Source organism: Cervus canadensis, chromosome 5 (genome assembly GCF_019320065.1).
Source record: "Cervus canadensis isolate Bull #8, Minnesota chromosome 5, ASM1932006v1, whole genome shotgun sequence".
Classification (NCBI taxonomy): Eukaryota; Metazoa; Chordata; class Mammalia; order Artiodactyla; family Cervidae; genus Cervus; species Cervus canadensis.
Window position 1 is genome coordinate 95,399,568 of NC_057390.1, and position 24,161 is coordinate 95,423,728.

The window sequence follows — 24,161 nt, forward strand, 5'->3', positions numbered from 1 at the left end:
TGTGGCCTCACCATTTTGTTTGTTTGAATTATTTGATATTTGATGAGCTAGAGTCTCATTAAGTGATACTGTAATATACATATGAGCTGAATCATGGAATAAGATCTTTTAAATGATTCTTCTTTTAGAAAGTGGAAAGTCTAAAAGAAGTACCGTGGATTCAAAGGTAAGAACTAACCCCAACCTGTGCTCTCAGCTTTTCCAGGTGTGTGTGTGCTCACACGCGTGTAGGACTGTCCTTATATGTATGTATACATACACACACAGGTGCACACACATACATCTGCATGCTCAGTCTACAGGCGGTTGCCTTCTGTTTGGGGAGAGAACTTGGACACTCTGAAATAATTTCAGAGTAAGACTGAGTGCTGAGTTATGCAGCCCTTATGTGATAGAAGCTCAGATAGTGAGGGGAAAGGGAAGTGGGGTATCTGAGAGTTGTCTGGAGGGAGATGTCACCAGTGCTTGAAGCTTGGTGGATTGTTTGGGGAAGAAGATGAGAAGAAAGGGGCTGAAGACCATCATGAGCAAAGAGAAGAAAGGGGCTGAAGACCATCATAAGCAGAGAGCGGAAGTAGAAATAAACATTGACAAGTGCTGGGCACTGGCCTGTTGGAAGTAAAACATAACCTATATTTGGGACCAGAGAGAGAGATCTTAGATTATAGAGGGCCAGCAAATAGAAGGTATCAATGCACAGAAAACAGGAAGGCATCGTGGGTGCTTGGTTAGGATGGAATTGATCCAGAACGTGTTGAGGGAAAGTCGTTGTTCAGGAGGAACGTGCAGGGCAGCAGGGAGAGGGGGTCGGGGACCTGAGCGCGACCGGGAGGAATGCTGTCATAATCGTGCAGGTTTAGGGTGTTGAGCATCTGAGCCAGAGCAGAGCTTCAGAATGTGGAGTAAGTAAGCAGCCGTCTTGGAAGCCAGGGTGGCGGGGAGAAGGGGAGAAGAGGAAGGTTGCTTTTTTACCCCCAGAGAGGTGGGGAATAGAAATAACAGAAGGATACGTGGAAAAGTTTTAGTTTGGGATATCTTGATATTTCAGTGATGGAGCATCCAGATGGCAGGGTTTTATTTTGTTTTATTGAAGTAAAACTGATACACTACAACTGTGTATATTTAAAGTGGCAGTTCCATAAGTTTTGACTTAACGTGCACCTGTGAAACCACCACCACAACACATCCGTCACCATAAAGGTTTCTCCTGCCGCTTTGTCACCCTCCTGTCCCTAGGTAGCCACTCATCTGTCACTATAGAGTCTCTCTTATTCAGTGTAATTATTTTAGGTTCATCTGCATTGTTCCATGTCTCAGTAGTTCCTTCTTTTTGTTACTTAGCTTTAGTCCATTGTGCCAGTTGTAATAAGTCAGTCATTTGACGTTGGGCATGGAGGCCAGGTGCTTGAGGTGTGGCCTGGGTTGGCATTTGTTTTCTCACTACAGCTGTAAGATTAGCGAGCTGCTCAGCGGGGAGCAGGGGGCTGTTGGAGCGACAGAAGAGATAACCGAGAAAAGGACCTGGGTAAAGGATTACCTTTTTTTGTGAAACAGGATTTCATTCATATTGAAAAGATGGTGAATTTCTTTTTCAGTGAGCTTTTGAAGACCAGTGAATTTAGGATTTTAGAAGAACATGTTTTAGAGCTTTTAAATTTTTATTTTTACTAACTTGCTTTTTCTGGTGGTCTCATCTAAAATAGGTTGTTGTGCTCGCTTCGGCAGCACATATACTAAAATTGGAACGATACAGAGAAGGTTAGCATGGCCCCTGCGCAAGGATGACACGCAAATTCGTGAAGCGTTCCGTATTTTTAAAAAACAAAAAAACAAAACAAAAAAAAAAAAATAAAATAGGTTGTTAATGTCTTTTTTAGGCAACAGGAGAGAAATCCTTTTCTGTTCGTAATAATGATGGGGCAGTTTCATTCCAGGTACGTAATCTCTTTGAGTCAAGCTTTGTAGAATTTATCTCTGCCATGTAAAAGGGTGAATTTTTAAAGAAACTTTGAATTTAGGAATAATAATTTGTATATGCTATGTGCCAGTCATTTGACTATAGTAACTCTCTCCGTAACAAACCTACAAGGTGGATCTTGTTATCCACCACTTATCAAATCATGTATCTCTGAGAGAGAATAACTTTGTGTATGTCCAGTGTGAGCATCAAGGCCCGGTTTCCAACCCAGTTCTCCCTGGCTGTCCCCACAACTCTGCCTCTGATCATATGCTGCCTCTCATTCAGAGTGTGTCAGAAACCCAGAATTCTACACCTGAAAGGACGATTGTCATCTTTGGGTGATGCTGTCATTTCAGAGATGAGTTCACTGAGACTCAGAGGCCTGAGGGGCCTGCTCAGCTGTCACTGTCGTTAACTGCACATGAGTGTTCACGGCTGCACCACAGCCTGTGTGTGGGGTGTGGGGTAGGACATTGAATTGGATCTCGGAGCCCACATGCTAGGTGGTGACTTTGGACAATTCACTTAACCTCTGAACCGCACTCTTTAATCACCTGAAAATGAAAAATGATGACACCCATCTCACAGGGTGGTTAGGTGTATCATTTTTAAAAAATAAAAGTGCTTTGTAAAGCACTGCACAAATAGTCTCTTATCATTAACTTGTAAAAATCACTCCTTTTTCTAAGCAGTTTTTATTAACTGAGCTATCATTTACTTCAAGTGAAATGCACAGCTCCTGAGTGTGTGGTTCTGTCAATTCTGACAACGGCCTGCACCCCTGTAGCCCATGCTCAAGAATCTCTGTGTTTGTACCACCTCTGAAAGGCCCCTGCATCTGCAGTTCTGAGTTCTCTCACCATAGATTCTTTTGCTGATCTAATAGTGTTGATGTTATTTAACTTTAGTAGCCATCGGTGTTAACCGCTGACTGAGAGTTTGTGGGGTGCTCATCTGCTCTGAACCCTCAGCAGCTTCCCCTCGGTGTCACAGTAGAAGCCCAAGTCCTCCCGCTGGTCTCCAAGCCCACGTGGTCTGGCTGCTGTCGACTCTGACCTCAGTTCCTGTTTCCTCCCCACATTCTATGTGTTACTGTGTTCCAGCCACACAGGCCACCTTGCTGCTCCTAGAGAAGATAAAGCCTTGGCTTCTGCTCTGGCTGTACCCACTGGAGAGAAGCTTGTCCTCAGAGTCTGCGTGACTAATTTCTTCCTCCTTCAAGTCTTGGCTCGCGTGTCACCTTTTCGCCAACGCTTCCTCCAGTCGCACTGTTTTAAATGCAGCCCCCCCCACTCTACCTTTTCCCTTAATACTTCTTTCCAACGTACAGCATACTGTTTATTTGTTACATTTATTGTCTCTGTCTCCCCTTAGAAGGTAACTATAAGGGCAGGGCTTTCTGTCTGCTTTATTGCTGCTCTGTGTGAAATTCCTCATCTGGGGCCTGGCCCTAGTAGTCTTCCTGTCAGTAATTACGGAGATGAGTGAATGTATGAATGTCAGATGAATGAATGAATGTCAGATATCCTGCTAAGTACTTACACCTTACCATTGTCTCAGTTCGTCCTCCCAGCAAGCTATGAAAGTAGGTACTGGCATTAGTCCCCTTTTACAGATGTCTCTTTTTTCCCCTTCCTTACAATTCTGAGGCACGGCACCTATAGAAGAGTGTACAGTACTTACTTTGAGGACCCGTGACTGTCAGTAATCACCGTCGTAGTCCTCACCTGGTGCAGGACCTAGAGCATTGCTCACCACGCCTGTGTCCCTCGGGTTCTTCCCAACTCTAGAGCAACTCCTGTCATGAAAGGTGTTGCCATAACCATTTCCTCGCTTTTCTTCATCGTTCACCGCTTGTACATGTAGCCCTAAGCAGTATATTAATATTTTAGACTTATAGTAAAATGTTCCCTAGAATTGATCAAGGAGTCACATTCTGTGATTATATGTATGTGTGTATATGTATAAATAACATTTTTTGATTTACATTAAGCATTTGAATACATGAAATATGTTGAAAAACAAAAATCTCTTAACGTAGTATATGTAGCCTCTGTTTGTTGTCTAAAATTGTACAGATACATTTTGATGAGGAAATACTGGTCCTTTACTTTTTCAAGTACCAGAAGAACCTCCTTTCTTTCTTCGAAGTATTTTTTACCTAAAGGGCAAAACAGTAATATGTGGGCTTGAAAGCTAGATAACCGCGTCTTAAGTTAGCTCTGCAGACTTTGGCAAAAACCCATCACTGATGGATAGATATGTGATAAAGGAAGTGTAGTAAAGTGTTAACTGTAGAGTCTAGGTAGTGCGTACATGTGTATTCACTGTGTAAAACAGTCTACTCTTCTGTTAGCTTGAAAATCGTTAAAGTGTTAGGAGGGTATCATAGAATAAGAAAATGTGTATTGGAACTCTGCTCTAGGGGAGTTTGATTAACTTAAGTAAACAGTCTGTTTTCTTCTGTTTGTAGTATTCATGATTTCTTTCTGAGATTTAAAAATTTAGCTGAGGATTTGGATATCCTTAAACCTTTTTCCTCTTCATTTTCAGTTTTTCTTTAACATCAGCACTGATGACCAAGAAGGACTCTACAGTCTTTATTTTCATAAGTGTCTTAGAAGTGACGTTTGGTCTAATGACAAGTTTTCATTCAGCCTCGATGTGAGTACCATATGAAAGCTGCTCCAGCTAGATGTTGTCAGCTGTGTAAAATGCAAGGTGGTTTTTTTCTTTCTAAGAGCAGTTTTAAGAACATTTAAGCAGAGTTAGAGAAAAACATGGCCAGAATAACATTTCTGCCAGTGGGCAACATACTTCAGCAGAGGATTCTTTAAAAGGAAATATGAAGGATTTACATTAGGATGTGTTTACACTTCAGCCTGTGCGTTAAGAATGTGGTTGTTCGGACTTCCTCAGTGGTCCAGTGGTTAAGACTCTGCACTAACAAGGCAGGGGATGCAGGTTCGATCCCTGGTTCAGGGAACCAGGATCCCACATGCCTCAGGGTGCAGCCAAAAAAAAATGTGTCACAGTGTCTGTAAGTCATCTATAACTTTGTTTCTGAAAAGAATATTGTTGTTACCTTCTGGTACTCACTTTCGTGAGCTTCTGTGAAATAGCAGAGATTCCAAATTACTGAATATGGAATGATCTATTCCTGAAAAGTGAAAATAACCTCATGTTGGTTTCAGATCGAGATCACAGAGAAGAATCCTGACAGCTACCTCTCAGCGGGAGAAATTCCTCTCCCCAAATTGTACATTTCCATGGCCTTCTTCTTCTTTCTCTCTGGGACCATCTGGATTCACATCCTTCGAAAACGACGGTAAATTATCACCTCCTCAAGCCCTTTAGCCCCCAGGGTTTGGGGATGTGTTTGCTTAATTTCACCTGTTGCTGTCTTCCAAACCAAGAGGCCTTGTCACTAGCAGTCCCATTCTCTTCAAAGGGCATCTTCTCCGAAACAAGGGGGACTCTGCAGAAGCCTTGATGAGGAAATACTGGTCCTTTACTTTTTCAAGTGTGGGAGGCCTTTGCATGCCATGATGTTTATTTACTTCCTATTGCTTGGTTTAAAAAGCAAATCCAAATATTTCAGTAATATACAATCGAAGTAAAATGTATAAGCAAAGTGTTTCCATAGCAAGGTCTGGAGAAGGAAATGGCAACCCACTGCAGTACTTTTACCTCGAAAATCCCATGGGTGGAGAAGCGTGGTAGGCTACAGTCCATGGGGTCACAAAGAGTCAGGCATGACTGAGCGACTTCACTTTCCATAGCAAGGACACCACAGCTCAGGACTCGGAGTGAATGCATTGGTCTCATTCGGGCAGTGACCGTGGCCCAGGGCCTGGTGGGAGCATGGCGCTGCTGTCGCGCTCTGAAGGCCCAGCCGGGGTAGACACTGACCTCCAGAGGCTCGAGAAAACCTCTTCAAAGCCCACCTGCCTGACTGATGGCCTTTCTCCTGAAACCCCCGAGGCTTTAACTTCCTCTTCTTGGTATTTGAGGGGAGCAGCAGCATATGAGTGGAACTAGTGATTAATTCTGTGTCCCTCCCACAAAGTGGAAACGAAATGCTAGTTTTCAGTTAAAGAATAGTGTGAAATGTTTGTTATAAAGCCCATAAACTGTGTAAAGGATGGTATGGAAATATGGTATTATAATAAAGATTTAAATTCACACAATAAATGAGCACCACAAATGCCAGATGCCTTTTTCTCTGGAGCGGTGGGCCAGAAACGGAGACCTCTCTAAGCTCACGTGGCCTGCCTGTCTTCTGGCGGACATGGCTCGGCTTGGGTACTGGGCTCTGTTGGGTGCGGTTTGCTGTTTCCTGTTTGTTGTAAATCTTTTCCACCCACTGGATGCAAAGAACGTCTTGTTTGCTTGTGAAGGACTCGACATAATCATGTTTGGACTGGAGATCGGGAAACCATTAATAAGAAAAAAAATCCTGCAAATTCAGGCTATAAAAGATGGTGGAGGGTGGTGTGTGTTTGTTTGTTTTTAAGAAGGTTTTGCTTTTACCTGTAGTAGACAAGTAAGAACTAGGTGTTGGAAACCTGGTTTTCAAATGTAAATGCTGACTGTTGTTGCTAGTGACTGCAGTGTGCCTGGCTTCACTCTATAAATCTCTTTTTCCTCAGCTGCAGAACTGGAACAGTCATAATCTGTCATGATCTGCCTTCCTCTCAAAGTCTTAGATCTTCAGATTTCTTGTGTGATTTCCCCTGAAATGATGTGTACAAGAGGGCTTTGCAAATCAGAGTGCTATGCACAGATGAGGCACATGCAAAATAGATTGGCCAGATGTTCAGTGGTATTTTAATTTCCCTTTATTTAGCGAGGCAATAGTCACTGTCACTGGTTCACTTTATATAAAACTGTGACGACAGTTTAAAATCTGTGGTTAAACGAGGCTGACCTGCTTTGGACAGCATATCTTAAACGTCTGTTGAAGTGTAGTGTAGATATAGAAATGTGTATTCTGAAAAAAAAAAAACAAAAAAAAAAGAAATGTGTATTCTGGCTCTCTGCCCCACCCCCACCCCCACCCCCACCGCCATGTTTTTCCAGGAGTCTTGAGCCACGTGGGGTTGGTGATTCGAGTCACGTCACGGAAGTGACTCCAAGGCTGCCTTTCAGAGTCTCACAGCCCTTAGAGCTGGAGGGAACTGGGAGACTTGGGCCTTGTCTTGTTGAGGCCTCGAGAGGGGAGGTGAGAGCCACGGTTGGCGTCCCGGGCACAGCTGGCCTGGGCCCACGTTGGTTTGCTGTGCCGTCGTGGCCCCGGAGCACGGGGAGCGGGGGAGCGAACACGGACAGATGGCCTGCTTGGAGCTGCTCCCCGCCCAGCCAGGTGCTGGGTGTGGTGGTGCCACTTTCAACAGAGGTTTCGGAGGCCTCATGAGAGGAGGGCGGTCAGGGTAGAGCCCGGGTGTGAGCCCGGTCGCTGCCGCTCCAGAGCTCGAACTCTTGCCTGCCTTCACCTGCCGTCGACGCTGTCCCCGGGCTGCGGGTCGAGGGGGCTGGGCCGTGGGGGTGAGCCCAGCCCTTGCCAGCTCTGCAGCCTGGGTGAGTCTCGTGGCTATTGAGGACAGACAGACTCCTCTGGCCTTGATTTCCCTTTTGACCTTCAAGTAGGTAGGCCCTGGAGCAGGAAAGACCCAGGGAGGAAGCCAGCCCGGAAACCGGTGTGCGTCACTCACGACCCACCCTCCTTATCGTTCTGTGCAAGGCCCTCTCTTGTTCCACTTCCTGTCTCCTCTCTCGTTCCTTCCCACCCACGGCCAGCCGCCCAAATGTGTTTCGCTTGTGTTTTGGGGTATTTGTATATCTTGAACAAATCATGTTTATTGGTATTGAATGTATTTTTAATTTACATGAACTGTCCTGTCTGTAGGTATTGTTTTTGTACATTTTTCACTCGGTAACCTCCTCTTTAAGATGCAGACACATCGCTGTGTGTGCGCCCAGTTCATGGCTGTTCAGCTCCTCCATGTCATCCAGTGGGTGCCCCAATTCGCTCACCTGCCCCCTTCGTGGTGGACCCTTAGCTTGTCCTCATCTCCCTGCTCCCGCACACTGCCACCCGCCCTCCTGCCTGTCCCCAGATGGCTCGGGCAGCCTCTGAGGTTCATTCCGGAAGGAGGCGCCCTGGGTGTGGAGCGAGCGCTCCTTTAGTTTCGCTGAGCGCTGCCAGGTCGCTTCCTGGAGTGCCTGGGCCCGCACAGGCGCCAGCACTGATGCCTGAAAGGTGCCTCGTTTTCTCTGGCGGGTCTCTGATTATCGGTGATAAGAATTACCTTTGCAGAGACATGTTAGCCTTTTGGGCTTCCCCGTGTGACTGCCTGTATTTGCATTATTCTTCTTTCGGTTTTCTGTCTGTCCCTGGTGCTTGAGTTCCTTGCACATTTGAATCTTAGTCCCTTGTATGTCTTAAGACATTGCAGATTTCTTTTCCCAGTTGAATTGTTGAGGAAAAATCTTTCACATTAATGGAGTCGAGGCCATGTAATTGTAGTCTTCTGGGTCGTGCCTCGTGGATCCTGAGAGGCCCATTCCTACTCCAGATCACAAAATGTGTATTTTCTGTTTAGCAGCCAAATCCCCCTGGGGTATAGGTAAGTGTGAAGCTGAGGTCAGCTTTCCTCATTTATTATATAGGTTTGAGCTGAGTTTCCCCCCCCCCTCCAGTATCAGTTATTAAGCAGTTATTAAGCATCCACTCACTTGGTATCACCTTAAATATTAAGCTTCCATACATGCACAAATCCATCTCTAAGCTTTCTAGTCTGCTCTGTTGGTTTACTTCTCTGATGCTCACTGTTCCCCATTTTTTAACTGCTGCATCTTTGCAGATTGTCTTGACATCAGAGAGTGGGAATCCCCCGCCGCTCTTACTCGAGTCTTTGCATTTTTTCACAGGGTTTAAAACTTCTTCTGTCATGGTTTTGTGTGTCTCATAGGTTAACTCCTAGGGCGAGGCGGGAAGGGGTAGAGGAATCAAATGCCTGGCAGCCTGAGGGTGGACTAGTGCCCGTGGAGGAGGTGGGGGGAGTGGCTGCTGTGTTTCACTGGCCTGGTGTGTTTGGCACATTCCAGCCTTGAGGGGACAGAGAGGGACACTGTCTTCGACCATCCCTGCTACCTAGCACCATGCCCACCTCTCCTCTGGGCTAGCGATTTCCCCTAGAGCTGTGCCCAGTCACCTCTGCCTTCTTGGGGATTTTGTGCCATTTTCATAGATCCATCTGCCTCTTTCTTGCCTCTGTGGGCTTTCCAGGGTGGTTTCCGTAGAGGAAACGGGCAGCCTGTTTAGATTTCCATCTTATCAGGCCTGGGAACCCATTGTGCGTAACTTGGCTCCATTCACAGAGTTGGATTACATGGTAGAGGCAGCTTGGGACTCCATTCCATGGCCTCTCTGCTGGCAGCAACCACTTTTTTAAAAACCTCTTGTGTTTGTGGTTTGCTTAGATCATACTTATGGCTTCCTTATAAATATATGATGGGTGGAGCTTCGGCTGTCCTTTGGGAGTGTGAAATTGTCCTTAAATTCTTTTCTCTCTGTTTTATAGGAATGATGTATTTAAAATTCACTGGCTGATGGCTGCCCTTCCTTTCACCAAGTCTCTTTCCTTGGTGTTCCACGCAGTACGTATTTGTGTTTTGGGGTCATTTATGAAATGCCTGTACTATCAGGGAAAATAAGTTGGAAGACAGGCTACATCAAACAAAAGATAAAAGAATACCTTTGCCATGAAGCCTCTTTTCGTCCGGAAAGGGCTGGTCATGGGATAAATCATCATAGCCTCCCTAGTGCTAGACTTAAGACATCTTTAGATATTACCTACAGACACAGAGTTTTCTCTTGTAGGTGTTTTATTTTTTCACCCTCCTAATCATTTCTTGAGATTAGAGGGCCACCTGATGAATTGTTGCAACAGCTTCCTTTATTTTTTGAAATATTCCCCCACATTCCCATTTGATTTGAAATTCACTGTTAGCATACTTGCTTGAGAGGAAACTGACGCTCTAAAGATTGAGGCATAAGAATTGAGTCAAGCTCTGAATATTTAGTGCCAATGCAGACTGAAATGAGCCAGGCCGTGGGAGACAATCACAGCTTTCCCACTTTGTAGTCCTGCGAGATATCTGTGGGCCCCATCTGTGAGGGTGACAGTCTCCAGACTCTCTCAGGAGCCTACTGCCCTTAAAAATGTTGTCCTAGAAAAAGTAATGTATCCAGTTGTAGTTTCAAGAAATGACGATTATTTGGCTAGTTTCCCATTTGGATTAAGGTAAAAAGATTCCTTCTGGAATCATGCAGATAATGAGTCATAGGATTCTTGGGTCACTTTCATATCCAGACAGCCACGTGCAGAGGAATGAAAGATGCATGAAGGAACTGATGTCAGCTTTGGGCATCCTGCCTGTAAACATTTGGGGCACTACTGAAGCTGGCCACTTTAGTAAAAATTCATCAGTAGCTTCAGGTAGCTCTAAATTGACAGGTTTGGTTTTTTTTCCCCCCAAAGAAAATAGAGTTGAAGCTTGGTGATTCCACATAGGTTTTTTAACTGAGTATTAACTGAGTATTATGTAAGCAGCAAGGCTATGAGAGAGAAAGCTGTTGCCTGGGATTGAAAAGACCTGTGACATTTGGAGGATTCTTTTTTTTTTTTTTGGTTTTTTACATCTTTACTTTTATATATTAATTCACTAATTAGCCATTTAGTACCGCTTATGGAATCTCAGTTTCCCTGGCCAAGGATTGAACCTGGGACTCAGCAGTGAAAACCTGGAATTCTAACCACCAAGGGACTCCCTTGGAGATTTCTTTCAAGAAGAGGCAGCCATTTGCCAGAATGAATCATCTGCCTCAAGAGAGCGACCTTGGGACTTCCTTGCTGGTACAGAGGTTAAGACTCCATGCTTCAAATGCAGGGGCTGCACGTTCGATCCCTGGTCAGGGTCTAAGATCCCACATGCTATGCAGTGGGGCCAAAAAAGAAAAGAGAGGGACCTGGACTAGGTGTTAGTGACGTGGAACCCTTTTGTCTAGTTTCTCAAGCTCCCTGCCATTCGCAGGGCGCTCAACACGCTTCACTGTGCATCCGAAAGTGCAGTGTTAGGGAGTGGGGCGAGTGTCCCCATCACAAGGGCCTCTGGTGGCATTTCCTGTCCAGCTGTGTGTAAGGCGTTGGTAGATGGCCTTTCTGAAATGTACTTGTTTTCTTGCAGATTGACTACCACTACATCTCCTCCCAGGGCTTCCCGATCGAAGGGTGGGCTGTGGTGTACTACATCACTCACCTGTGAGTACTGAGAGTGCCTCGGGAAGTACCCGTCCTGTGGCGGAATGGCTGGGCAAGGTGGGGGAGCTGAGCTAGCCCGAGACCTGCCTCAGGGCGAGGGAGATGGCGCCACCCTCCCAGGGCAGCCGTGTGGCACGTGGATGGCTGTCCTGACTGGAAAACTTGGGGCTGTCAGTATGCTCCCAAAGGAGTCCCCCCACCACAACAATGGGCCGTGCAGCTAACTGTTTGTGTGCCAGGAAAAAAGCGCTGTTCATTGACGTGCGTCCCCTCCATCTGGCCATCTGTCTTTTGGGGGAAGTGCGTGAAATCATAGAATGAGCTGTAGACTGTGACTCAGAATGAAAGGCTAAAGATACTCTCTGATGTCTGTTCGTTCTTCCTTTTTGCAGCCTGAAGGGGGCACTGCTGTTCATCACCATCGCACTCATCGGCACTGGCTGGGCTTTCATTAAGCACATCCTTTCTGATAAAGACAAGAAGGTCTTCATGGTGGTCATCCCACTGCAGGTAAAGGGTCCCCAGCCCTGCTCGTCCGCCTCCTCCCGAGCCTTTGCTGGGCTTAGCTCCAGGCCTGTCTGGGGAGAGGGAGTTGGGTCTCCCAGAAACCCCTCTCCTCTGCCTTTGGGGCTGAAGCCTGGGCTTGTCTTTCTGGATTCTGATGGGCCTAGATCTCAGGTTCTTGCACTGGGAGATGCTCCACCATCCACCATCTTTAAACAGCACATGAACAGGGAGCTGCAGAGAAGTTAGGGACACGTACTGCCTCTTTTCTGCATCTGACGGTCCTCTTGGCAGAGAAGCTTGGCTACACCGTGACTTGGTTAACGATTTCTTTTTGTTCTGGCCATGCTGCTCGGCTTGCAGAATCTCAGTTCCCCAACCAGGGATTGAACCTGGACCGTGGCAGTGAAAGCACTAAGTCCTAACCACTGGACCGCCAGGAGATTCCCAGCAAATTATTGTAAAATGTGAATGACACCAGTGAGTTTCCACAAGGTAGAATATGAGACATTGGGGCAAACCTTTATTAAGTGCTTCATGTGTTTGGGACCTTGGACTGAGGCCAACTTTATAAGACTGTGAGCCCTTCAGGAGAGGAACTTTGTCTTAAGTGTAGCAGTCTTGTTGGAGGTAGAGCCTGGATGTAAAGGGTGCATGATACACAGATCCTAGCAGGGACACACAGCTTCTCAGCTCTGCTTGACCAGAGAGCATCTGTTTGATAAAGTCGTTCTTGTCCGTGATCATTTGGAGCCCAGTGCAAGTGTGGCAGGTGAGGATTGGAACGGTGCCAATTCCCAGGCACCCAGGTCAGCCCACTCACCTGGTGATTGATGGTTTGGCAATGTTTGTGGCAAAACCATCTTCACTTTCAATCATAAGAGACATGTATTAGTGCCAGGTAAATGGTATAGACCAGTTGCTGTCAGTTTCCAACGAGAGAGTATTCCCTTCAATTCGAATGATCTGGAAGAGCTGTCTGGTGGAGATGGGCATGGCCTAGATTTTAAGGACAGACACGTGATAGAGGCAAATGTGACGTTGCCGTCGGGTGAGCGGGAGAGGCTGAGGCGCTGGATGGGTCTTGGCTGTTGAGCCACCACGGCCACTTCTCTGGCGGGTAGGGTTCTCCATCCTGCCAAGGTCTCAAGAGCTGGGAGGCGGTGGCCGGGGTCCTCCTGCCCCGTCTCCCCCTCTCTCCAGGAGCAGCTGCCCTCCCCTTCAGCCCCACTCTTCTTCACGCAGCCCAGAGTGACGTAATGGAGGCTCTTCCCAGCCTTCCCTCTTCTGTTCCCCAGAAGGAACAAAAACACAAGGTTACATGGCAGGTCACTCTGGGGAAGCAAGGCCGTTTAGACAATCAAATGTAAGGAAGTTATGAGTATTTAAATGTAAGGGCTAGTCTGGGAAGTCCTTGAACATCAGCCTTGACAAGTTGAAACTGTTTCCTTTTGGTCATGGGAGCCACTGCGCATTCCTGAGTAGGGAGTGAGCGTGTAAAAACAGCGTTTCAGGACCACTGTTGGCGCTTGGTTCCACACCAGCGCCTCTGGGAACATCTTGTGCCTTGTGTCCAGAGTGTGAACTGAGGGCAGGATGGAATGAAGCTGTCTATTTCCCGTTTCTTCGTAGACAGAGCCACAGGTGCAGACCTTTACCGTGGACTGGGTTGTTGGAGGAGTCCAGAGGCTGGTGTCAGTGGGAGACTGAAATTTCAGGCTAAGTTTTGTATGTGTATTAAGTGTGGCCTCAGTGATGATTTAACGGATATGTCCTAGACGGAAAGAGAAACTACCCTTCCCAAGTCACAGCACGACAGGTTTCCTAGTTTTGTGGAAATACGGAGAATTCCCTGTAGAGCAGTGAAGCACAGTGTTTGGGACCACGGGCTTTGCCTGGAGTAGAGGTGGGACCCCTGCTTTCTCACCTAGTGATAATCTTCAAAAGAGTAGTTCATCACTTGTGTTTCTCTTGTGCTCAGAGGTGTCACAGGTTTTAAACTGTTGCCCTCTGTCTGACCAGCTGAGGGACTTTTCGTAACATGCTAATTGCTTAACGCAGGATGGAGCACACACAGCCCAGCCTGTAGGCCGGGTGCCCACCGCCCCCCGGGGCTCTGTCGCACAGATCTGTGCATGCGCCTCCTGTCCCGCAGGTGCTGGCCAACGTGGCCTACATCATCATAGAGTCCACCGAGGAGGGGGCGACGGAGTACGGCCTGTGGAAGGACTCCCTGTTTCTCGTTGACCTGCTGTGCTGCGGCGCCATCCTCTTCCCCGTGGTGTGGTGAGTGCCCCTGCGCCACGGGCGTGTCCGTCCAGCCTGGTCAGAGTCCCCCGGGGCACACAGCAGCTTCCTGGGTCCCAGACTGACCTGAGTTAGTCTCCAGGCCGGACCATGGCGTTTGTGTCTCTGTTAGGTTCCCCAGGGGACTGCAGTGGCGCTCACCTGGCACCGACTTTTAGCACTTCAGATGCTGGAGAAGGGTTTGGAGACGAGAACTCAGTAGCAACATAAAACAGCCGTGTGGATTTGAAGGAAAGGGAGTTGAAGAAAGCCTGCAGATAGCCTCTTCTTGCCAAGTTAGATAGAAAATGAGGAAGTACATCAACATAAAACTAGCGGTAGTTCTCAGCTCATAAACGTAGATGTCATCAGATGGGTTCACTTTGTTCCTGGAATTGGCAGACTTTAGATGCATATGCTGTGCTTTGACTGTGTGTAAAGACATGTTAGTTAGTGCCAAGTCAGTGATTGATGAGGAAGAACATCCTCCTTAGAGCTCATCCAAGTGAAGGAAATTCTTGTTTTGGTAGGAAATAAGAAAGAAAGTAGCGAAAGAAAGGCTCACAGAAATCAGACACTTGCCCTCATTATGATCTAGTTCTGTGGCCACTTGAAAGCAATCAGTTCTTTTGGAATAAAGTTTTAAAAAATAGACTTAGGGGTCTTCTCTTAGAAGTGAGGTGTTCCCATACTGCAGTGCCCCTCACAGTGAATTAGTATTTTTAGGCTCCTGGGGTTGATGGGGTCGTTTGTTATTCTGTTTATTTAGAACGTGGTGTCAGTGGAGGGTAATCCTCGTTTCAGTTAGTCAGATTCACTTTTTTACAATTTGTTGGGGTGCGCTGGATGTCAGTTGCCGCATGCGGGCTCTTAGTTGCGGCACGTGGGATCTAGTTTCCTGACCAAGGATCAAGGCTGGGCCTCTGCATTTGGAGCACAGAGTCTTAACTGCTGGACCACTGAGGAAGTCCCGAGCATGTTAGATTCACTCTTAACCTAACTCGTACATCACACATGTTCACATATCCCTTCAGCAGACAGCTGCCTGCAGAGGAGAAAGCACAAATGAGTCTTCTTAGTCTCCACAACCGCCCCATATCCTGTTCAGGAATAGCGACCCAGACATTTGAAACAGGACGACCAGTGTCTCCAGTTGGAAAGAGCGTCTTACTACTAGGGAACAGAGCCTCAGCCCCTACTCTGATGTCTGTCACCCTCAGGACAGTAACATAGGAGGGACCTGTGGGGAGGTTCCCCGGTGGTCCAGTGGTTAGGACTCTGAGCTTCCACTGCAGGGGGCTCCGGTTGGAATCCCTGGTCCGGGAACTAGGATCCTGCAAGCCACAGAGTGTGGCCAAAAAAGAAGGGACCTGGGAAATTGAGGAAGGCCGAAATGCACTGCGGAGCTACAAGGGGTCACTTCCTGCCATTTGTTGATTGCAACACTAAGGAGCAGATGCCAAATGGCAAGATTCTTCATGGTAGATGTTCTGAAAATTGCTGTAAAATGAGAAAAACTCAAGTACTAGAGAGGTAATTTAAGACACAGTGTCAGAATTTCTTTTGGACATTCAGAGTCAGCCAGCACTGGTTTGGTGTCATCTTTGTGCTCCTTATTCCATGTGTTGTGCCATTCACTTCTCCCAGGTGGGCAGACTACAGAGCTTTTGGGAGAAATGACTTACTCATAGTCCAGACGAGAGTGGTTGGCTGGGCTCGGTCTGCAGCCCAGGTCCATGAGACACCGGGTCTGCTCGAGCTGTGCCTTTCCTCTCAGACAGTCCCTCCTTCCGTGCCTTTCAACTCTGCCTGGAACGCTGGTCCACAGCTTCCTTAGGCACGTTCCTGTTCCCCTGTGTGAACTGTACTAATGGTAATTAGTTGCCAGCACTTCCTAGCTGGAGAAGACTCCTTGGAGGCCAGCATGTTTTCGGCAAAGTTAGAAATCCCCAGGCAATGAAACAAGTTTGCACAAATCCTTGTGCTCACAGCCCCTAGGTAGGTCTAGGCTTTAGAGGTCAGCCTGTGACCTTATAGGGTCCGTTCTCTCCAGGTGGCAGGTGAGCTCAATGAGCCTGCATTGTCTTAGTGCGTTTGGGGTGGGGGCATAGCTGTGGGACTGAGATTAGGTATTAGGTTGGTGAAAAGTAATGGCAGTTTTGGGCCGTGAATTTTAAATCACTACGTGTGCTTAGTTGTTCAGTCGTGTCTGACTATTTGCGGCCCCATGGACTGTAGCCCGCCAGACACCTCTGTCTATGGGGATTCTCCAGGCAAGAATACTGGAGTGGGTTGCCATGCCCTCCTCCAGGGGATCTTCCCAACCCAGGGATCGAACCCAGGTCTCCTGCATTGCAGATGGATTCTTTACTGTTTGAGTCGCCAGGGAAGCCCTTAAATCACTATAACTGTGCTCAAGCACAGCTTTATTAATCAAAATAGGAACCGTTACCATCAACACATTTTTGCCAACGAGAAGTAAGTTTGTTTATTCTTGTAGCTTAAAAATCCACACTTTGGGATTCAACGAGCTCTTGGAAAGTATTTTCTGCCTCCTGCTGGTTGTGGAAGCGTTTTCCCTCCAAGAAGTTGTCAAGATGCTTGAAGGAATGGTAGTCATTTCCCTAGTCTAAAATAAATATAAAATAAACAGCAAGTAATAAAGCGAGGAATGTGCATTAAAATGATGTATAACATAACCACATTTATTTAAGAATGTATTCCAGTATCAAACAGCGAAGTTCAACAATGCAAAACCATAGTTACTTTTGCACCAACCTAACAGAAGATGCAGGCACGACTGTTTTGATCTCTCCCCTCACACCAGGCCCTTGCCAGACTTCTTGCAGCCAGCAGAGGGCATCTTTAACTCTCAGGCTTGAGAACCACACATGCCTGAGGCTTGGTTATCAACCATCACCATGTCTAGGGAGTGCTCTATAAAGTCATCTGTTCCAGCCTTTCAGTTTATGTAGAGAAATTCAAGGCCTCAAGTTACTAGCACTGAAAATGGAGAGGAATGCAAATTTGTTAGCTAACCTTTTGTTCTGCAAATGTTTATTTTTAGGTCAATCAGGCATTTACAAGAAGCGTCAGCCACAGATGGAAAAGGCAAGTTCCTTTGTGTTCTTTTTGTTCTTTTGGCCAGCCTTCCCTAAAGCCTTGTGCCGGGGCACTGTGGAGGGGGAGAGGGAAGGTGGGGGCTCAAGATGCTGGCTTCTGTGGGAGAGGGGTGGGTGGGCAGGGGCATTGTAAGAGCAGCCCAGTTGTTGGGTGGCGAGGCAGGTGGGGAGCATTGCCGAGACCCGCTGTGTAAGGCTTGGGGGTGACTCTCCTTACCAGATGATTCACTGCATTTCCATTCGTGAGTGTGATCCTCACCTTCTCAAAACTGAGTCAGGAGGAGCAAACGTTGTCTTGGAAGGACCAGATAACACCTCCCCGTGTGAACAGAAGGTCTTATGGATCCGGGATGGCTATGTGTAAAGCATCCCTTCCTGCTGACTTAACACACTTTCAAAATAGATGTGTCTGTATTAATTTAAAAAGAGACTGATGCCAGAAAGAACCTCTAAAGCGCTCTGATTTTTAAGTTGTCGTGCAGTTAGAACTCTCCTGCATCTTCTTGGCTTTCCGACCCGGCCTCCTAAGTCAGAAAAGAAACCACAAGTGTTCTGTGTGTCTCTGGGCTTATTTGAATCATGTCCAGGACTGCAGGGTGCCGTGGGCCAAGTGGGGATTTCAGGCCACAGGGGTCAAGGAGCCAGACTCGCAAAGGTCCCACCTGCCTCTGGATCCATGAAGTCACACACCCAGTGCTGTACTAACGTTCTTTAAGGCAGATTATTCACTTGTTGTTAGATAAAATATTGTTGTCAGTCTGTTTTCTGATTGTAAAAGTAATATGGATTCATTTTGGAAAATTTGGTAAATAGTAGGTAGGAATCTTCCTCCACACTTGCTGTGCAATGAATATCACATTATTTTCTCTAATTTAAATTAACTTGACTTCAAGCCTTCCCACCAGTGTCAGGCACAATCTGGGGTTCTTACTGAGAGCACAGTGCTCAGTCTGGGGCCCACAGTAGTTCCTGTCGAGAGATTCCTGCTATCCGGGTCTTGCTGTGAGTAGCCTGGTGTGTGAGGGTCATGCCAGGCTGGGAGCCCTGGTCAATGCTCAGATTCCAGGCTCCCAAGGTCCCCTGGCTCCCCGGGGGCCACAGGCCCACCCCTCACAGAATGTGTCAGCTCACTTTCTTTCTAGTCCCAGGAAATAGCTCCCTTGTGTTTTTTACTCTCTTCCTACAAAGGCCCTGGGTTCCCTTCTCCCTCTGGAATGCCCTCTGGGATAGATTCTTTTCAGCGAGCTGAAGCTGCAATGTGCTCTGCTTTTAGCTGGCTGCCTAGCCTTCCTCTGAGTCGTGGATCTCAGAGAACCCTCCTGCCTTCTCGCAGTGGATAAAGGAAAGCTACAGAAAACAAACCACAAATGAGAGTCTTAATAAAGCATCTTGTCACAAACAGGAGAATCCAAAGTAGAAAATAAAACCCACCTTCTGGGAATGCTTGTTGTTTGAGCATAATCGTGACTTTCTTTTTTTAACATCCTTCTTCTATGCATGTTAAATGCAAAGTTAGTTTTATTATTTCTTTTTTTTGGGGGGTAACATGTATACACTGCTGTATTTATTTACTTATTTTATTTATATTTTGGCCGGGTTGCTGCTCTTTGTTGCTGCTTGCGGTCTTTCTCTAGTCACGGGGCGTGGGCTTCTCCTTGTGGGGGCTTCTCTTGTTCTGGAGCACGTGGGCTCTAGGCACGTGGGCTTCAGCAGTTATAGCAAGTGGACTCAGTGGTTGTGCTTCATAGGCCTCGTTGCTCCGAGGCATGTGGAACTTCCACGGACCAGGGATTGACGGTGTCCCCGCTTTGGCTGGTGGATTCTTACCCACTGTGCCACCAGGGAAGTCCCGTTTTATTATTTGTGTAACTTAATATGTCTTTCTCTTACTTTAATGTGTTGAGATGTGACTTGTCAACTTTTTTTTTTCTTTTACTCTTGTAGTTCTGGGTTCATTTTTCTGACTGTTCGACTGAAAATGTCTAAAATTCCCAAGGGTAGCGTCCTCCAGCTGATCAGTTTTATCTGTCTTCTTCTTCCCCTTGGTGAGTTCCTGGTCCTTCCTCAGCGCTGCCTTCTCCCATTCTCTCCGCTGTCCTGACCCTCTGACGCCTCTCCGTCTTCACCTTGCTCTTAGAGGACTTAAAGGGTGACTGTGGCAATTAATTGTCTTGGTGACCATTTATTCCATGAGAAGTTGACCGTTGGCTGAGCATCCTGGTGAAGTGTTCTCCCTGGGGTAGATGGTGCAGCCAGGTGGGGTCACCCCTGTCCCCCGACATCCATAGTGAAGAGAAGCATTGTGGAGTAGGGATGCTTTTGTCATCGTCGAGGGCACACGAGGCAGTTTCCTATTTCTTCCACCAGGTGACAGCACGGGGCCTCTTGAGTGGAGAGCCAGTCTGAGAGCCAGAAGTCGTGAGCGCACACCAGGGCCCGCGTCCGCCGTCCTCGGGGGGACACGCCAGGGCCCGCGTCCGCCGTCCTCGGGGGGACACGCCAGGGCCCGCGTCCGCCGTCCTCGGGGGGACACGCCAGGGCTTGCGTCCACCATTTTCAGGGGACAGACCATTAAGAAGGCACCCATTTCCCATTAGCAGATATGGCAAACCCTTTGAAAGGGGGACAGAGTAGATGAGAATAGGGGTGTCTTCTTGATCCAAGTTCTTTCATTGAACTGACTTAGGCTGGAGGATGCTTTTGAGCTCATCTCCAGATGCATATTTCACTCTGTACTTTGAAAACTGTGACACTGGCAGAGTCAGGGCAGCCGTGTCCCCGCCATTGACATCTCCCCTGCGGAGAGCTCAGGGACAGCTGGCTGTGCTGGCAGGCCCTCCTCAGGCGTGACTGCTGAGGGGCCGTGCCCTGCTCTGCCGCCCAGGACAGCGGTGAGGCGGCACGGAAGGCTCGAGTGAGCACACTGCCCGGGACCGCTGGGCCTGGAATGTGCTGGTGACCCTCTGCTCCTCAGCTTGCCCTTCCTGAGATCTTGCCCATCCTTGAGACAGCTGACAGAGTGAAGGCCAAGGACGACGAAACCTCCTACTGGAATTTGAAGCTTTTTGCTGGATGGAGCCTGACACTTTGGTTCTTATTCTTAGGCTCATTATTCCACTGACTAATCACATGATCTTGACAGCGACTTGGGCTTAAGAATGGCAGCTTCAAGTGCCGTCCACGCTGACTGATCGAGAGCAGGGGTCGCGCCGTTTGTCGTCGTTCTCTCTGCTCTTGGGGTTCGTGGTGCTTTCAGAGAGTGTGGGTTTGCGTTGTTGTTGACCTCTGTCTCTTGATCCCTTCTGACTGAAGCTGAGAGAGTTTAAAAGGAAAGCACGAAGGGCGAGACTGCCCCCTGTCCCAAAGTCACGCATTTGTCTCCTCTCACACGCGGTGGCTCCTCTCGGGTCCTTTGTCATTTAGAGTCCCTGCTGCTCTGCGTTCTGAGAGGCGGCCTCATGGAGTCTTCACAGGCACATCTGACTGCTGCCGCTGCGTTTCGAGCCTGCCAGAGCTCACCGTTTCTGCCCTTGAGCCTGCCTTCCTGTTCCTTTGTCTTTCTCCAGTGTCATTAGCTCAGAGGACGCCTTGGGGATACACGCCCTGCATCTAATTAACAGTCTGCTTCTGAGCATCTCCCTCCCCCCCCCGCCCCCTTGAGTTTCTGAGGAAAATTTCAGAGGAAGCATTCTGGGGAATCTTAGCTTTAATGTGAGCTTCAAAAGCCCTGAAACAAATGGTGGTTGGCTGGTTGCTGGGGGAGTGGGCAAGTGGCTTCATTCCAGCAGCTGCCATGTTCTGAAAGTAGCTGTGACCTCCAGAGGTCACAGCGGTTCGTCAGGGCGACCGCCCTCGAGAGGGTCCTCGGGATCAGAACTCTCTTCGTGACGTGATGTGACCGGCCTTCCTTGCTGTTGGTCTCTGCGGTGGTGTCGGCAGAAGCAGTGTGCGTAGACCTGCTGGCGCCTCGGCACACTTCCCGGCGGTGGCCCCAAACTGCTGGGGGCCGCTGCCTTCTCTTCATTCTCACCTACTCGCAGGGGTGGAGAAGGCTCATTTCATGGAAGAGTGCCCTTGATGAATTAGGAGAAACTTCTAGTGTCGTTGCATCGCAGCCCTTGGACATACATCTTTCACCACTCTGTGTGGAGTGGGACGTGCCCAGGAAGCACTTCCGCTTCCCTCTGGAGTGTGGTGGTCATCCTGAGGAAGAGCACGTGTGGCAGCTGTGTGAGCTGTGAGCTCCGCTAGCTGCTTTTCCGCAGGACGTTTTTTGGGGCTGTGCTGGGTCTTTGCTCCTTTTGCGTGGGCTTCTGTCCAGTTGTGATGTGAGGTCTTCTGGCAGTGGCTTCTCTTGTGGAGCATGGGCTCTCGGGCGTGTGGGTTTCAGTAGTCGTGGCTCACAGGCTTAGTTGCCTCAAAGTGTGTAGCATCTTCCCCGACCCAAGGATCGAACCCATGTCGCCTGCGTTGGCAGATGGATTCTTAACCACTGGACCACCAGGGAAGGCCCAGGACACTGTTTTTACTTGAAGGAATGATGATGATCAAACTACAGTTACTCAGGCCTGGGCTTTTGACAGACATTTTCTTGAAAATGAATGAAGTGTGTATGTCCCTTCAGAAAAGAAGAAGTATTTGTTGTCAGTGATCTCATTTTCACTTGAAAACACAGGTTTTAATTTAGGAAAATGTAGAATCTACCCCTGTAAACTTGACAGCTTCCCAATTCTTTATAGACATCTGGTATGAACAGAGGTGATATTAACAAATGTAAATATTTTATGATATTTATGATATTTTAAATATTTTATGAAAAGTTTCAGTATTTCAGAGATCTCTTTTAACTCAGTGAGAGAATATTTTTCCACCTGATGAATGCATGTTACACACACAGACAATATTTTCCACCTGATCAATACATGTTACACGTGCATGAATAAAAGATCTGTTCAAAGCTTGAGATGGACCAGCAGATTTTACTGTGACAGTGTGAAAGTTCATCACTACAGTTTCAGATTCCCCATCTTAGTTGTCTTTAAGAAGCTACCACTTGTCAAGCTTTAATGCAAAATCAAAGACGACTGTTTGCAGTTCTCTGAGAAGGCCTGCCTCTGATCAGGCCCTATTTTTTTTTTATAAACTTCCATCAGAACACTCCCTCACACCAGATTGAAGGCAGAAGCAAATACAAGAATCCAGTTCTGTTCTATTAGGCCAGACGTTAAAGGGATTTACAAAAATGGGAAACAGTTTCATTCTTCTCCTGAAGTTTGAGTTTTTTAATTTTATGAGGAAAACATTGTTTATATTAACACGTAATGTATTTATTTTTGTTAACCTATAAATGAATTATTAAATATTTTAAAAATTTGTTTCAGTTTCTAATATGGTAGGTACTGGTAGACTTGACCCACATTAACAGAAGCTCTTGAAAGTGGGAAGGGGTCTCAAGACCGAAAGATTGAGAACTGTGTGTTAGGGATGAGATTTGTTGAGTCTCTGGTGGGCACGAGGACCATGAACGGGGATGGAAGGCTACCTGGTTCTCTTCTCCTGTGCCTGCCAAGCCCGTTTCAGACTTAGCTGGCCATACTCTTGTGACGAAGATGTCTGTTCATTCTGGACAATTAAGCGGGGGGATGTTTTATTTGGGTTTATTCATACAAACAGGCCTAACAAAAAACCCACTGCTGAGAAAGGAAGAGAAGTAACCCTCCGCCTGTTTCTGTAGATAGTTTTATTGGAACACAGCCGTGCCCCTGTGTATGGCTGTGGTCTGTGGCCACTTCTGCACTGCGGTGGCAGAGCTGAGGGGCTTGGCAGAGACCACCTGGCCCACAGGGCCTGAAACGCTTGCTCTCCAGCCCGTGCAAAAAGAGCTTTGCCGGCTCCTGGCTGCTGTAGACATTCGAGAGGTACCGTCTTAGAAACCGCACCTACAGTGTAGTGGTGTTGACTGATTGCACTCTGTACTGAGCACTTCGAAAACTAAAGCTCACACTGCTTTTAAGTATTTACTGAACTCCAACTCTGTGTCCAGAACTGTGTTTGTTGTTGTTTGATTGGAACAATAACTTTTAGGTCATCCTCTGCCCTGATATTTTACCTAACCGGTTACTCTAATGGGAATCAGTGATTTTCTTTGAGTAACACAGTGGCTGTCTCTCTGGGTGGTGTGACAGGAGCATTCATAGAACGCCCATATCTCCTATGGCGTGAGGTGAGGGGCATGGGTCAAGCCTGCGGAGGGTTCCGTTCTATGCTCAGGGCCACCTCACTGAAGCACGTGGCGACCCTCTGACTCTGCTGTTTGTCCCGTGGCGTCCGTGATGCCCTACCCCGGCGTGTGGCACCCGGCACCACAGGTGTGGGCAGGGGTATGTGGCCTTCAACAAATTTTCAAACAAGTCTGTGACCCTGGGAAGGGTGAAAACCATAGCTAAGTAGACTGTCATGAAGACAGAATGAGAGCAAAAAAAATACCTATTTTTTGAGATTGGCTTAATACAATGATTTTTAATTTCTTTAAACCTCAAAACCTTTCCTGTCTCAGATCACCCAAAATTCCTTCTCTGTCATCATCCTGGTCACAGCTTCTGGTCAACACTTTGAAGTAGTCACTTAACCAGGGATACCACCCTGAGTTCGTGTAACCTACAGCCGAAAGCAAAGGGGCCTGTCACATCCCTAGGCTGAGAACCTGCCTCCTCACGGACACATTGCCAGTTTTTTGTCCCGTGTGTGCTCCATTGCTAAGTGGTGTCCAGCTCTGCGTGACCCATGAACTGTAGCCCACCAGGTTCCTCTGTTCATGGGATGCTCCAGGCAAGAATACTAGAGTGGGTTGCTGTGCCTTCCTCCAGGGGATCTTCCTGAGCCAGGGATCGAACCCATGTCTCTCGGGTCTGCCGCATTGGCAGATGAATTGTTTACCACTGTGCCACCTGGGAAGCCCGTTTT

The 24,161-nt window shown here is 47.5% G+C and overlaps 1 protein-coding gene and 1 non-coding gene across 2 annotated transcripts in view; both read left to right on the plus strand.

Annotated features, from left to right (window-relative positions):
- Window positions 1-24,161, plus strand: part of GPR107 (G protein-coupled receptor 107) — a 55,957-nt gene that overhangs the window by 14,191 nt on the left and 17,605 nt on the right. The window contains exons 6-14 of the mRNA XM_043469847.1: window positions 129-166; window positions 1,878-1,934; window positions 4,514-4,624; window positions 5,155-5,288; window positions 9,547-9,622; window positions 11,213-11,286; window positions 11,679-11,796; window positions 13,946-14,076; window positions 17,144-17,187. Coding sequence (XP_043325782.1) covers window positions 129-166; window positions 1,878-1,934; window positions 4,514-4,624; window positions 5,155-5,288; window positions 9,547-9,622; window positions 11,213-11,286; window positions 11,679-11,796; window positions 13,946-14,076; window positions 17,144-17,187 — 783 coding nt within the window. The remainder of the gene's footprint in view (window positions 1-128; window positions 167-1,877; window positions 1,935-4,513; window positions 4,625-5,154; window positions 5,289-9,546; window positions 9,623-11,212; window positions 11,287-11,678; window positions 11,797-13,945; window positions 14,077-17,143; window positions 17,188-24,161) is intronic.
- Window positions 1,710-1,816, plus strand: LOC122442716. Its single transcript, XR_006269712.1, has one exon. It is a non-coding gene; the product is annotated as a U6 spliceosomal RNA (small nuclear RNA).